Source organism: Rissa tridactyla, chromosome 13, assembly GCF_028500815.1.
Source record: "Rissa tridactyla isolate bRisTri1 chromosome 13, bRisTri1.patW.cur.20221130, whole genome shotgun sequence".
Taxonomy (NCBI): Eukaryota; Metazoa; Chordata; class Aves; order Charadriiformes; family Laridae; genus Rissa; species Rissa tridactyla.
Window position 1 is genome coordinate 12056837 of NC_071478.1, and position 15638 is coordinate 12072474.

At 41.1% G+C, this 15638-nt stretch overlaps 1 protein-coding gene across 13 annotated transcripts in view; it reads right to left on the minus strand.

Annotated features, from left to right (window-relative positions):
- SFI1 (SFI1 centrin binding protein) overlaps positions 1 to 15638 on the minus strand; it is a 41883-nt gene that overhangs the window by 25779 nt on the left and 466 nt on the right. For 6 of the 13 annotated variants that reach the window (XR_008469141.1, XM_054219469.1, XM_054219471.1 and 3 more), the window contains exons 1-13: positions 14455 to 14573; positions 13870 to 13953; positions 11781 to 11945; positions 10368 to 10439; positions 8069 to 8176; positions 7665 to 7759; positions 5911 to 6028; positions 5537 to 5639; positions 4221 to 4377; positions 3318 to 3479; positions 2793 to 2863; positions 1527 to 1619; positions 1055 to 1152 (exon numbers count right to left, since the gene is read on the minus strand). Coding sequence is in view for 12 of the 13 variants with exons in the window: in XM_054219469.1 (XP_054075444.1) it covers positions 1055 to 1152; positions 1527 to 1619; positions 2793 to 2863; positions 3318 to 3479; positions 4221 to 4377; positions 5537 to 5639; positions 5911 to 6028; positions 7665 to 7759; positions 8069 to 8176; positions 10368 to 10439; positions 11781 to 11945; positions 13870 to 13889 (1262 nt within the window). In the remaining variant the exon portion in view is untranslated. Of the gene's footprint in view, positions 1 to 1054; positions 1153 to 1526; positions 1620 to 2792; positions 2864 to 3317; positions 3480 to 4220; positions 4378 to 5536; positions 5640 to 5910; positions 6029 to 7664; positions 7760 to 8068; positions 8177 to 10367; positions 10440 to 11780; positions 11946 to 13869; positions 14334 to 14454; positions 14574 to 15638 lie in introns of those variants that run through there. The other 7 variants (XM_054219468.1, XM_054219466.1, XM_054219470.1 and 4 more) reach the window with 6 other exon arrangements.

A 15638-nucleotide genomic window follows, 5' to 3' on the forward strand; every position in this document is an offset into this window, starting at 1 on the left:
TCAAAATTTTATTGAATGGAAGTTACTGTTTAGGCCACAGGGTAGTTTTCTGAGCTGTAGTAAAATTAAGCTGCAGTAAAATTAAAATTAAATGTCCTTTTGAAAGCATGCTGTGCTAATGAGACAAAAAAACATCACCCGTAAGCTTGCACGGCAGAATGAAGCTTCCTTTCCTTCCCTTATTACCCTGAATATAAACCAAGCAACTCTATGTGGCTCATTGCACTAATACACTAATGTGGGGACGTCTCAACAGGCTTCATTTATTAGAGAGCAAGACCACAATATTGTGGTTCAAATATTTTCAGTTTCAAATATAGCTCCAGCATCCGAGCACCATAGAGTAAAGCATGCTGCGCTGAGTAGCACAGACCTGCCTTGTAGGGGTCTCATTCTCTCCTGCTAAGCTTCACTCAAAAATCAAAAAAGTTCTCAGACAACTAGGTTTAGAGTATTTGCACGTCCTGCATTTTTGGAACCGACTGCAAGTAGCATTAAGAACCAACAGACAGAGGAAGTGTAAGAATCAAATACATACCTTTTCAACTTCATTATAACAAAGAGGTACTCCCCACCAAACTCAAATTTAAAAAAATTAAAAGCCTTCTGGCTGCTTTGTTAATGTTGACTTATTCCTAGGACTAAATAAATTTAGCTTCTACAAAAAAGCCTTATCTTACCTTCACTCTTTGTGTACCTCTATCAGCAGAGCTAGCATACGTGAGCCATCAACTCCCTCTGCTTGCCCCCAGAGTAAGGCAGCAGCAACAAGTGTTTTGAGCTTTGCCTGTGCTCATGCAGCAACCATCTGCTCTTACCAGTAAAATGCTCAGCTCTTAAATCTAAACAAGCCTCAAAGCCAGGTTAAATCAATCTCCCTCTCACATTTCATAGAGAAGCAGGAGATGTAAATTATTCACTACTCTAGAAAAATATAAGAACGATTGGCATCAGGATGGTCATGCTCCCAAAAGTATTGCCAGATTTTAAAAAAGAACCAAAGGCCCACAAATCCCACATTTGTACAAATTTACATTAATATTTCTCTGTGTACCTGTAACGGGCATGAGCCACTGATGTTAAGGCCTGCAGCTGTTCATCCTCCTTCTCTTCCAAACGGGACTTCCAATGGTTCCAGAACTTCTGCAGCACCTGAAACAAAACAAAGACATGAAAAAAACATAAACATCGAGGGAGGAGAAGAATGCAAAGAAAGAAATTAATAAAGGTCATACTAAAACTGCATGCTGTAATGGTTGCCTCCTGCACTGCTTCATATACCAAACTTGCTCTATAGCCCGCTATGAATTTTTCTGGTAAAAGAAAAAGTCACCATAAACATAGAAAAACAAAACTAAAATAACTTATCCAAGACTGACAGTTGACTTACACAGGAGATTTTCCATGGCTGTTAGTATTTAGGAACAAAGCCACTGATTTAATAAAAAAGTATTTTGTAGGTGAAAGTGTAAGCCAATAGAACAGCTAAAGAAAAACTAACACAAGAACAAAGAAGTCAAACTCACTGTAACTTGATGTTGACGGTAGGAAAGATTTTTTCTCATTTGCTGAAGACGAGTGTTTGTGACATTCTGCGAAAGACCCTTAAACCCAAGTTTCTGTAACAAGAAACGTACACAACTTTCATGTAATCCAAATCAGCAAGCACAGATACGTTTATAACCGATTGCTCCTTACAGACAACCTATGTTGTTTGTTGTTGATGTTACATTTATAAACCTGTCAAAGCCATGCCTCAATCTCCTCTCACAAATTGTTACTTCTCCAGCTAAACTAAACTTCCATTCCACTTTCCCAGGGTTTTATTGCGAGACATCCAACTCCTTACTCAGCGATCAACACCATTACGCAAGTCCTTTCCCAATCTATCTCCTCCTTCAGTTAAAGACTCACAACTTGCTCCTCATCAAAAATAGAAAAGATCTACTTCCCTTTTAGGTCTCCTCTGCACAACGTCTTTTGGTCTACAATCCCACAATACCTTGATTCGCGGATGAACGTGGCAAATACCATTATGAGAGCATCCTGCCTTAAAGTGCTCTTATAGTCACTAATGTTTTCAATCTAATCTAAGATCCAAACAGGTTTATTGCCATTCTTTTGATGATCAGTACTGACCCACACTTGAAAATAATTCAGTTACGAAAAATATGGAGGCTACCTTGTGCCCACCTTTCGGATAGCCTTCAAGGATTTAACTTTTTTTTTTAATTATATTAAAAAAAAATAGAAGTTATATTAAAAAAAAAGACACCAAACTCCGTGCATATGCAATAAGCTATCTTTGGAACCATGTGAAAAGAAGCATGTATGCATTACCACTGAGGGAAAAAATTATTTCTTGTAGCAAAACAGTGCAAGCAGACAGAAACACTTAGGGTAGAGGTGAGAATTAAAAAGAAAACCACCCCACAAAAACCAAACCAGTATCAGGGAAAATCAAGGGGTAAATGCAATCTCATGGTGAAACGGCCAGGAAGCATGGTAGCCCAATACCATCAAGATTAATCTGCTACTTCACCAGCTTCCCAATTGGAAGAATAACTATTTTGGAGAGCAGCACAGTTTCCCCATTTGGATTCAACTGGGAGATTCCAGAATAGTTTGGATTTAGAAACTTGACGCGCAATCCAAACTCACCATGGCAGAAAATGGTGTATCCCCCACTTAATACCCACACACCACTCTTTGTATTAAAGGCAAGCTGCCAGTCAGAACTGTTTGAATTCTCTCCGCAGCCTCTTCCACCTGACCCGTAACAGTGCTCTTACCAACAGATGACGCCTGTAGTGTTTTTCAGCCAGCTCACACTGTTGAGTCTCTTCCACACACCGAACGACATCTGACATTGAGTTAAAGTACCTTTTACACAGAAACATCCTGACATACACACAACCTTCTCCCAATATATACATAGCCTTCAGGGCACTAGATCTCAAACTAAGGTTGCTTCAATATTGGAATTTCCTGCACCGTTACCTGTGCAAATTTTGATTACAGTCAAGTGCTTAGATTTTGCTGATTTACCACAACACATTTCTGATTCACTGTTAAGTAAGGAATTCCTTTCTGACCTTAAATTATTTTCTGCAGGCTCTTAGCTGCCAACAGGTTAACATACTGTAATTGCAACAGTTTTATTAACTGTTAGTATGGCCTTACATACACGTTTCTAATAACAACATGTTTGTTGTCACCCATGCTACTGCACAACATTCCTGCTTACTAAATAGATCTTTCCCCTGCGGGAATGCTTTTAACCCATCCCTGTTATGGACTAAATACACATTGGATACAATGCTCCCAGTGTACAAAGACTCTCCTTAAGGCAATCCTTGCTGCTAGTTTTTCAATATCCTTCTGGTGAGCATGCATTCTTCTCCTGCGCTCCCATGACAGCCGCCAATCAGAGAAACACTGCCGGACTATCCTGCTTCTGTGATGCTCTCGGGCCAGCTCTATAAAACAAACACACAAATTACTCATGACTTGTTCGATCCTGGGATCTTTTGTATCAGATGAGGCCATAATATTTAAGCCACTGGTTCTGAAGTGACAGAAGCCCTAACACTGAAAAATGGTGGCAGGAATTCACAGTAACGCTCAGCTATGGACTATATTCTTCCAATTGATCACAAAGGCAGTTTTAAAGCAGTAACATAGTGTACTGATTTAAGAAGGGGAAGTTAATGCTGCGACACTTGTTCAACATACACAAGTGTGCTTACAATTCAGCATACTCCTATTACCAGTTCCCAAATATCCAAGCTGGATTCTTTTCCACTATCACCCAATCAACAGGCATTCACGTCTGAACTCATTCCAATGACTTCAAGGGAAAAAACAAAAGAACTGGTGTAATAATCTTTACCATCCTATATGGGTTGTGATTTTCTGATTATCAAGAAAATCCACACATAGATTGACTGACAATAGTCCTGAATATGTCCTTCTCACAGATGAGTTTTCATCAAGGGAACCGTAAAGCATTTTCCTTTAAATCAATTACACACAAAGCAGGTGATGCTCCTGACAGTTCAGCACATAACCTTAGCTAGCCAGGCCTGTGACAGTGTACGGTCCCAGCTGCATCTCATCATCTGTTGAGCAATCAGAAAGATTGCAGCGTCTCCTAGAATAGAAAACACATCACTGTGCCCCTAAGCAAAGGGGCTGAACCCTGTTCTGTTCTAACTCACCATTCTGATGCTTCTTTGCTCTATTGAGGTTTAGGTATCCCAACCACGCTTCCATGCATCTCTTCAATTCCCAGTGCTGATGGTGAGTTACTGCCCTAATCTCCTTCTGCTTGTCATTCTGGCTGTATAGATACAGCTCTTGCCACTGCAGCCAAGCCTGACAGAACAATTGAGGAGGGAGAGCAGTAAGGGGAAGAAAATGGACAATATTACAGAAGTAGAGCAGAGAAGGGGAAGAACACACAGGCAACAGGAAATTCCATTTAAGATCTAAAGGTGAAAGCCATGAGCAATGAAGTTCCGCCCGCCAAGGGGGGAAAAAAACCCAACCCAACTAACCCAAACAAATGCCAAAGGAATGTCAGCACAGAAAATATCAAAACCAAAGAATGTCAATATCAAACTTGTTTTTCTTTTTTTGGATACCTTCACACTTTTTCCATTAAAAGGGCAAAATAATACTTTTTGGACAACAGGCTTTCTTTCAGACAAAGTATTTTCACATAAAAGAGAATCATATCTTGAGATATGATAAGATTTTCCAAGTCACAAGTTTACCTCCATAGTAGAATACTGGCCTCAAACAGGCAGTGCAGCCATCTTACAGCAAAGGCCAAATTAAATACCATCACTTGTTTTTAATGAAACAGACAAAAAGCCACAGTTCCAGGGAAAGCAAGCAAGCTACACTGTTTCCACTTCAGCTAAGATGAACAATTTACTGAAGGAGCTGACAACCTCTCAAGAACATGAAATGCTGGGTTTTATTTTCTTACCCCAAAACAGAGTTAAACAAGCTCACAGAAATTCATTAGGACATAAGAAGTGTTGTCTTAAAAAGAGGCAAGGTGCTGTCTAACAGCTGACCAGTGCTATCTTGCCTCCTAAGAGAATAGTGGATTGGACCTCTGTAGAGTTCTGCACTCCAGAAACCTGGATGCAACTACCCTTCATGCCCTGCTCAAAATGCCACAGCTGCCAACTCACACACTTGTTCTCTTTTACCTCTTATTTACCCCTGGCTAGTTCTCCGGTGGAAAGAAAACTGATACTTTCATTAACATCAAGCATTGTATAAGACTGTAATAATTCCTTTGGTCAGTCTGCTTCCTAGCAAATATACGACATGGATCCAGTTTGCTTTACCTAGATTTCTTGTAAAGAAATCTTCTTTGTAAAAAAATTGTTTTGACCTTCCATCATAAGCAAAGCAAATTAGTGTAAGGCCTATTTTTTATTAATCTGCAACATATTAGTTACACATGCATGCAACTTAAGCATTAGAAATGGTAGCAGCTGGAGTTCCTAGGACTTACTCGAAATTGCAGGCTCTGGGCCCAATGCTGCAGAGCCAAAACATTCATTTTATGTCTAGTGCAGTTCTGGTAGTGTCGCCTTCTCCACACTGCCCACGATATGCTGCCAAAACAACGTTACAGACATGTTCAAATGCAGGTTCCAGAGCCTGGTGCAAGAAATCACTTCTGGTACCAGAAAAAGGTATGAATGACAATCTTTTAAATTCAGTCTATGGGCGTACCAGAAGAATTCAGACACACACACCCCCCAAAAAGAAAAGAAAAAAAAATTGATCATGGAACAAAGTCACTGCAGGAAAAGATAACAGAACTCAGGTAAAAACATGGCCTTGTAGTCAGCGCCTCTCTGCCTATTTCCACTCCATCCTTACCGCAAACAGCTTCTTTCCCTGAATGCCATTGCAACGGACTGCATCCCATGCTTTGTCCTTTGAACATTAACATAAACCAGCCAGCACTGCCAGCTCCTGAGCAATTTTTGCTTCTTTGCTGCACACATACAAAAAAAAAATAAAAAGAAATTACAGCATCTCGAGTTCATGCAAGAATCTGGCAAAATCTGGCATTTTTAACCACTCCATAAGACCACTTGTCCCTGATCTCCAGTCCCCTCAACCCGCAGTGACACCTCCTGGGAAACCGTGAAACAACAGCCACCAGAGCCGCTGCCACGACCTTACACCCTGGCCGAGGGTGTCATACTGGCAAGAATCTCGAAAACGCTGACAGCATCATGCCATTTGTTCAGAGCAGCATGAATTATCAGACAATGGCATTGCTTTGTCTTCAGCGCTTACAGGGTATATAATTGTATAACAATATTCAGCGTAACAACCTTATTGGGTAAGAATTACAGGATTTTCTTTGGTTCACTTTAAAAAAAAAAAGTTCATCAGGTTCATCAGTAGCTTTTCAAGAGTTATTCCCTATTGCAAGCAGAGAAATCAACCAGAAACAAGCCAAGTTTATTTAGCAGGCTGGTCACGCAGCTAAAAACAGAAGTGGTGTCACAAATTCCAGTTTGCCACTTTATGCAGTGCACTGCACTTTCTCCTCACAATAGTCTGGCTTGTCAGAACTGACCCTATTGAAGCAAAGTTGTTAGAAAGAAATAATCCAAAACCATCATCAATTTTATGCCACTTCACACTCACACAAAAGAAACCACTTTTTTTTTCTCCCCCAAGATTTCCTTGTGATCTGGTCAATCAAGTATCAACCTACCTTAAAACAGGTCACTTTTCCATCTTTTGACTAAGTAATCCACAGCTGCTTCTGTAAGTACTCTGGCCTCACTCAGCAAGAAAGAAAATCTAGGCCTATCAGTTTGTTTCCAAGATGCCAATCTATATAATATTCTGAGGGTACATTCATATGCAAAGAGACCAGTTAACTTATTTTGCAAATCAGCACAGAACAAAACCACAGTAGAATCTTTAAAAGAGGGTCATCCTCCCCTTCAAGGGAAGATATTCCCTGACCCCAAAGGAAGTTGCAACTAGTATAGACAACTTCATCAGTAGGATAAATCCACTGCAGAACAAAGAATCTACACAGTAAGACAAGGGGCTCTTCAAAAAGCTTGGGCTTCTTTTCAATTGCAAGACACAAGCTGTAAGGAACAGTGAATATGAATAGGAATATCTGCAGTTAACACCACAGGGAATTATTATCTAGTTTCTCTAGCCATGGTTGATAAAGAATTCCAATAACAGATTCTATCAAAAAATATCTATTTGAATGCATATTTTGATACAGGAAAAGAAAAAAAAAACACCACACAAAAATCCCAAACCAAACCAAAACACCACCAACAAAAAACCCACAATCAAACCACCCCCAAAAAACCAAGCAACGTAATCCAGAGCAGATGGAGAGGCGCTTAAGCTTATTCACCGGCATCCCTAAATAACTATATAGTTACACAGTAGTGCATCAAATGGAACCCCCCGCTAGCTTTATAGACAGACAACCATCTGTACCTAAAAGCATTACACTTCCATAGGGTGGGGGAGGTCAATGTGCAAACGTGTACAACAGACAGAGATTCTGTGTAAATATTTCCCTTGGAAACTCCCACCTCAATATGTCCCCAAATAAAGGTAGTTACCATCATTTCACTTACCATGAGACTCTGCAACATAATATTTGTTCCTCTTTCCTTGTTGCTGGCATACGTAGGCTCTCCAAGCCTTGAATACCAAATTATTGAGTAAGTGCCTGAAACATGAAAAAAATGCCATTCAGTCAAATAGCTACCAATGCCTAGAAGTAGGATTCTTTCAAGTTCAGTTGCACTTTAAAGAGACGTTGGACAGGAAATTTTGACTTCATCCTAAGACAACAGCAACAAAAACACATCAAAAAAGAGGGGAAGAAAAATATGAAAACAAGCAATGAAGACATTGCTCTTGGCTTAGAGGTACTGTTGACGTAACTTGCTTACTGGCATTAATAACTCCTTCAGAACATAAGGAAAATTTCTCATACTGCTTTAGACACACAATAATAGGAAGTGATTTCACAAACCTGTAATGGCTGGCTGCTCTGAGGCTGAGATTCCTTTCTCTGCAAGCAGTCCACCACTCTTTCCACACTCCAAAAGTTTTATAAAGAATCTTCTGGTCATAAAAGCACCTAAACAGTTGAAAGATTTGGACATAGGAAAATTCATACAGGTTTCCAAATTGACCACAAATCAGTTTTAATGAAGATTATGCTACCTCTTTTGCTGTCTTGTCTGATTAGCCTAACAGCATCTAATTGCATTTAAAAAATACTACCTTACTGCAACACTTTATTCCAAGACTCTCTGAAGTATGACAAGAAGCAATCAGCTGGCTGACTGTAAATACTTCACATAAAGTCAAGGAAGGAAAGACAGATGTTGTTAACTGACTTGCCAAATATCAGAGTGCCAGTTGACTTTAGACCTACAAATAACTCGCATCTTTTATCTCAATTCTGTGTTTTACTCAACCAACAAGCTGGTTTTGTTCTTTGTTATTTTAACACAAAATATTTTATGCATAGAAATAAATACAAAAGCTACATCAGGTTTTATAACATTTTGATATTTCCATTGTGTTCTTAGAAACAGCATACCGATCTTGTCATCCCAAATTTAAAATCTTCCCAAAGAACACTTAAATAGGCTTAAAAACTCCTTCAGCTAGGTGCACATCACCTATGCCAAAAATGAAGCTATTCATTTGCTCATCTACCTTCTGCTTCCAATGGATGCACAAAATGGATTCACAACTCACATACAACCTTCAAATTCTTTAACCTCAGTAGAACAGTCTCTGCTTTTATACCCAGATTAAATTAACACACACCTGACCAGGTAAGAAGCGATGATACATTTCAACTGAATTGTGTACAACTCAAAATTCACATATAGGAAGGTCTGCATGAGGGAATTAGGATTTTGATCACCTAACTAAAAACAATAATCATAATCTACTATTTCAAGCAATTCGCTTTCTTTTAATTTTAAAATAGTCTCTCAAACATTTTTCCACTGGTCAAGATGACTTGGGCAGCAGCCTAAGAAGCGGAAAGTCTCATTAACTAGAATAGGAATACTTTAACAGAATTTCTCATCTCTTTGTATTTGTGATGAAGAGAAGGAAAACAGAAGGACCCATGAAAACATAAAAGCTAACAAACAAAAAAGCATACAAGCCCAGACTCACAACCTTTGATCACGACTATCCCACCAGCTTAATGAAATTAGTCATGTCTGTAACAACAGCAGGATTAGGCCCAGAATACCTAGAGGTTACTCAGTGAAACACATATGAATCCTCTCACAAGTTGCAATTCATAGCTACCTACCCCAAGCCAAGTTGCTAAGTCATTCCAAGTACTTAAGCAGAAAAGAAAAAAAAAAAAGAAAAAAAGAAGTGAGCTATACATTATTTTTTTTGGACTTAGTGAATTAACAGAACATTGCAAATAAAAGCTACAGAGAACTGGGGACTCTTAAATCTAAAAAGGCAATTATTTATTGCTTATGTTCCTTGATGAACTTTATAAAATGTATTTCCACTCATCCTTCTAAAAAAAGTAATTGCTGTCCTCAATTTACGCACAGTCAAAGTAGTACAAATGCAGTATATGGGATAGCAAGAATGGTAAGGTTCACAGGACAACTTCCGTTTACCAACTAAGGCAAACAGTCAGAATATATTTGATACAGTACAATGAAATTAGATAACTAAGGGCCTGATCTTATTCTGACTGCAGCAAATGCAGGTCTTTCCACTGGGAACTGCTTCAGTTCCCAAGGGTGCGGTCAAACAAGAATGAACATGCAAATTAAAGCAAAAAAAGAAAAGAGTATCAAAGTGTTGGTTTTCAGTAGCTGACAGAACACTAACAACAGAAACAAATCATCTGCCACAAGTATTCCAAAGTCAGACAGATACAAAGCATATATGTATATACATTAAGAACAATAGTGCAAACAGTAAAATGAACTGAATTTCAAGATCTAGCTCTAGTTATAACTTTGAAAAATGGTTAAACTTAAAGCAGGTATCACAATCATACCCCATCATTTATACACACATACAGTTCAACTTCATCAAGACAACCACAATACCCATGAATTTAGTTAGTAACATTTAACCATGATTATTAAAAACAAACAAAAAGTAGGAGCAAGAAGAGTACTCAAAGGAAACCTTCAAGTGATCTCAAAACACATCCAAATATTTTCTTAGCCCAATGGTACAGCACTAAGCCAGAGAGAGGGAAGGAGAGAGAAAGAAACCAAACCCACAAAAAACACCTCACCCTTGATTTCTGTAATTTTATCTACCTGGCTTTGGAAGGGATAATTTGTCCAAATGTCTTTTTTATCCACAGATAGAAGAATTTCCTTGATAGATATCTGGAATATAAGGAAAGGTTAGTTGCCTTTGCACTCTTCCTCTGTTAATTCCCAGACAGCAGTAAAAATAGGACTTTTATACAGAATCATAACATGTGTTGGGTTGGAAGGGACCTTTAACGGCCATCTAGTCCAACCCCCCTGCAGTAGCAGGGACATCTTCCACTAGGATCAGGTTGCTCAGAGCCTCATCCAGCCTGGCCTTGAATGTCTCCAGGGAGGGGGCCTCCACCACCTCTCTGGGCAACCTGGGCCAGTGTCTCACCACCCTTGTTGTGAAGAACTTCTTCCTAATGTCTAATCTAAACCTGCCCTGCTCTAGTTTAAAACCATTGCCCCTTGTCCTGTCGCTACGTGCCCTTGCACACAGCCCCTCCCCAGCTTTCTTGTAAAACTAAGGGTCTGATTTTACAGAGACCAATGCATATATGAAATATTTACATCCTGAAATTAGTACCTTTAACAGGACTATTCACCAAGCACAAATAGAGGCCTATGCATCACTGCAAGACTTGAATAGGGACACACTTGTTTAGGAAAGCTAGGCAGATGAAATGTCTTCAAGGAGCCCACTCACACCCAGTGATACTAATGAGCAAACTGCTGACTAACTGGGAAGCCCTTTTGTGATTTAGAAGCGATAATATCAATGTTTCCCTGAAGTCAACCAGCTGAGTCAGACTTGTTTCCAGAATACTTGAGCCAATCTAATGTTTACCCCTGAAACCAGCAGACCTTCCTTCTTCCTACCTGCCCCACAGCAGTTCCACTTCTCAGCAGTTCAACCCACTAATCGATGATTACAATACTATCACGCTTTCCCCCGTTTTTTTTTTTTCAAACGGATTTAAGAGTTAATTGGCTCACAGAGGGTGCCAATAAGCACCAAAGACATCACAAGGCAATTAATTAAAGCACACAGCCATGAACAGGGCCTCCCTCTTTCAGCAAATCTGAGTTGCTAGATCAGCTCCACTTGTTCAACAAATATTAGGCTTTTAATCTCTAAACAATTACCTTTGTCAAAATTCCTTCAACAAACAAAAGAAGTAAAGAAACACAAAAGGAGGGCAAGACTAAATCATTACCCCTGGCAGTCCCCAGTCAAAGCATATTGTTCAATAGCCATTTTTTAATTTTACAGTAGAAAATAAAAAAATGTACGAAGTCTGACTGTGCCAATGCATGTCCTCAGGTTACAACAAGATATCTTCAGAACTGCCTGACATGCCTGTGAACAAAACCCTTTGCCTTAGCCGGGATTTGTACTACTACAACCAGACTTCTTTAGGTCTAATACCCCTGCTCCATTCAGCGAAAATTATGTTTTGTACTTTTCACCTGATTTGGAATTCTTTTAACCCTCTTCCTTGATGCCAGGTATACCCAACTTGATCCAGATTCTCACGACCTCTGTCCTGAAATTGATATCTGGCAGACTGCCCAGTTGCATACATTTGATGCCTAGGTAGTTGTCGGATTTCATGCATCTTCAGAGATTTTGAACTTAAAAGGAAAGCATAAATATTTTGTGTAAAACTGTATTAATTGCAAAGAGGCAAAAAATTGGCATTATTTCAATAAATTAATCTACCACAAAAGTATACAATCACATACTGAAGTTGAGAGCTACAAAATGTTAAAACACATTTGTTGTCTCTTTATCAGGCATTTTTCACTATCTGGAATTTCAAAGTTGTTTCCCCACGACAAGCGGGAAGACACATTTCGGGGCAATCATGTCACAGACGATTTCTTTCTCCGATGAAGTTGAAATGAAAAAGCACTACAATGCATTTGTGCTTCCCCTCCCATGTGTGCACATACAGTGTGCCTTAACAGACGAGATTTCAATGTGGTTTTCTTCCTTTTATTCTCAAACATATCAAGGTATTCTGTCTATTACGGAAAAATTCTCCTGAAGACTAGGGAACTGAAGTGAGAATTTCCCATTTTAACAAGAAATGCACTTATATATACAGTTCCTTTACAAGGAACTCTTTCCTAGTTTTGCTCATATTTTAACTAAATCTGTTTCTTCTTCAAAACACTAAAAATCCCTTCCTGTATATTCATAATTACAAAGGAAAATTAGGCATATTTTTCCGTCATATATTTACTTCCACATGTAGTTCTAATCTGAAAAATAACAAGTATGTTTTTATGAATTTTAAGTATTTTGTCTTAATAATTTTCTGAAAACAAGAATGATAAAAGAAAAAAATCTAACCAGATAAAACTTGATGAACCAGTTGTATTGAAGCTTCTTTCCCAAAACAAATACTGCCACCACCCCGAAAATTTGCACATTAGAACCACAAACACATTCTTGAACTCCGTAACATGCAAAAGAAGAGGATAGTCTGAAGTCTCACCCTAATAATCACCTGAACTGAGCTAGGAAAAACATAGCTGCAGTCAGAAAAAAATGTTTCCACAAAGTTACTGGAACAATCCATACTACAAAGATTTGGAAGTTCAGCTAAATAACTACTCACAGTATTAACAACAAATTGCTGGGGGGAAGAAAAAACCTCAACAAAACCAAAACCCAACACCCCCCCCACCCCCCCCCCCCAAAAAAAAAAAAATCTCATAGGAGGAAATACAGTATTTTCGGCTTGTTCCAGCAAGCTGCACGGAGCTAAAACAAAACTAATGAAAGAAAACAAGACCTGTATTTTGTGTGTGAGAGGTAAATTCTTACTCACCTATAAAATATTATTTGACTGTTTTCTGAAAGAGGGGGGCCCCCTCAAGCAGACAAAATAATTCTGTTCACCTCAAGATGCGCCGTTAAGGCAACTGTATACACTTTTGAAGAAAGAGTTTCAGGCACTTCTAAATTTATGCAAAATAGCTTTCAGCATGGAGCTCCTGTACACATCTATTAGGCCCAATTCCCTTTCAAACTGTCTAATCTGCTCCAAAGGTAAACCTGGTCTGACCACACGCAATGAAAATGTAACACAAAATAGTCAAAAACCCAAGTAACCACGAAAAATATGAGTTGAAGACGGATAGAAAGGAAGTTATAAAATAAAAGCATGGGAAGAATAGGAGAATGAACTACCACCACAGAATAAACCTGTGGTTGGACCGACAACTACATCCAAGTATCTCACATTCCAGTCTAATACCTCAAATTCAAGAACATCATTTTTATATTTGAATGTTATGATAATGCAAACCCACATAAAGTTTTGTTTCATATTGGGTCTGGGGGTGGGACGTTTGTTCTTTTTTGCTTTGTTTTTAAGAGGAACGCTTTCTAGTTAATAATGTTCCATAGAGACCAATAAGCCCTCGCATGAGAATGACTCAACTTTCTTCCATCCCATGGAACATCTAAGATGTCAAAATTAAAAAAATAAAATAAAAAAAGTTACAGTTGAGGTCTTTAACAAGGTAGCATCTTATTGTTGCTTACCTGCTTCTGGATTTCTCCATTTTGCTTTAGTTCCAAGTCTGCAGTAACCAAATACACTCTCTGCGCTGCAATGTTGTATATTAGCTTTGGACAAAGCACAAATTGGTTCCTGTTATTTGTGATGAACCCCTATGCTAAATGCAGCCTCTACCTTAACAATGACAGATTTCCACTGAGTTGACTTGCATATGAATAGTATAATGCAATTCTAGACGTTTAACACGAAAAGCATGTCTGCACACTCACAGCCTTGATGACCTGAACACTGTGCTGACATAATCTATCGGTAATAAAGTGATAACCGTTTGAATCCCAAAACAGCAACTGTGCCCACCTAGATAAAGCTGTGCTAGAAAGAGGCTATAAAGAGATGACCCTAAATTATGACCCCCTATTTAGAAATAAAAGTAATAACCAAGGGTGACAAATCAAACTGACTCCTTTTCAGGTTTTTACTCACTCACTCACTCTCCCTCGGTAACGGCCGGCCGAGGCCAGGGCCGCCCCGGCACCCCACCCCTCGGGGACTCCCACACGGAAGCCGGCGGGCAGCAGCCGCGCCCGGGGGCTCTGCCCCCCCCTCACCGTGAGGGGCAGGAGGCGACCGGCGCCCTGAGGGGAGCACACAGACCGGCCGCGCCTCAGCACCGGCCCGGGCTGGACCCGCGCTACCGCCCGCCCTCACGGCGGGAGCGGGACGAGCCCCGCCCGCCACCAGGGGCCGGAGCGCCGCCCCCTCTCCTCCCCCCGGCGCCACAGCGCCCCCCGGCGGCGGGGAGGACAGCTGCCCGCTGGGCCCGCGCCAGGCGGCACCGGGCGTGAGCCGGGGGGGTGTCCGGGGACGCGGCCGCCGCCGGAACACGTATTCAGCGTCCGCAGGCATACACCGCAGCGGGAAACGCGCGTTCTGCCATTTGCACGCTGTTTGGCTTTGCTGCTGCGGGTAACCAGCATCTGACAGAAGCTGCGCCGTTAGGAACCAACTACTCCTAAGGATTTCGGCTGCCAGCGGCGCTGCGCACAGCTAAACCCCCCAGGCACCCTCTCGCAGCCCGGGCCTGCGGCGGCTGGTGGTGGCCAGGAGGCTCGTGGCCCAGCAGTGGCTGTTGGGCCTCGCTGTACGTCTGTCTGAAAAGTGAACTCCCCAGGAGCAACTTCGCAGAGCTACAACGCTCTTGTTCGTGACACTTTGTCACTTACGGAAAAAATGAGAAATGTTTATCTTTTTCATTCCACTTGTAACCAGCTTTTAACGTTGCTATTCAACTTCATTAGAGGTCAGGGGAGAACACGCTTTATTCAGCAGATCCTACAGCCCAGTCCATGCCCTGACACACACCCCGGAGCTGGGCCTGGGCAGCAGGGATGGGGGTGCCCGGGGACACCGCTCCCCACCAGAGCCCAGGACAAGCCACCCTGCTCGCCCAGTGAACTCCTTAAACCGGTGTTGCAAAACCATTTTTTTCCTCTTGTTACCAACAACTAAAATGCTTCCCAGGTGAATAAGGCACTCTGCTCGCTATACCGATCACCCCCCCGCTGTCTCATGGAAACGCTGAATTCCGCTTTTGACAGAAGAGCGATAAGGGGTGTTCTTACAACCTGCCGGGGCACCGGAATTTGACGCTCACGTTCCCGCCGGTCCCGCACCGCGGCGGGGCAGGCCCTGCCGACCCCTCACCCTCCCAGAGGAATGGGCCGCCAGCGGCAGGGACACGGCGCCCCTCAGCTGCAGGCGGGGGGGCTGGCGGGGAGCCCTCCCCGGAACC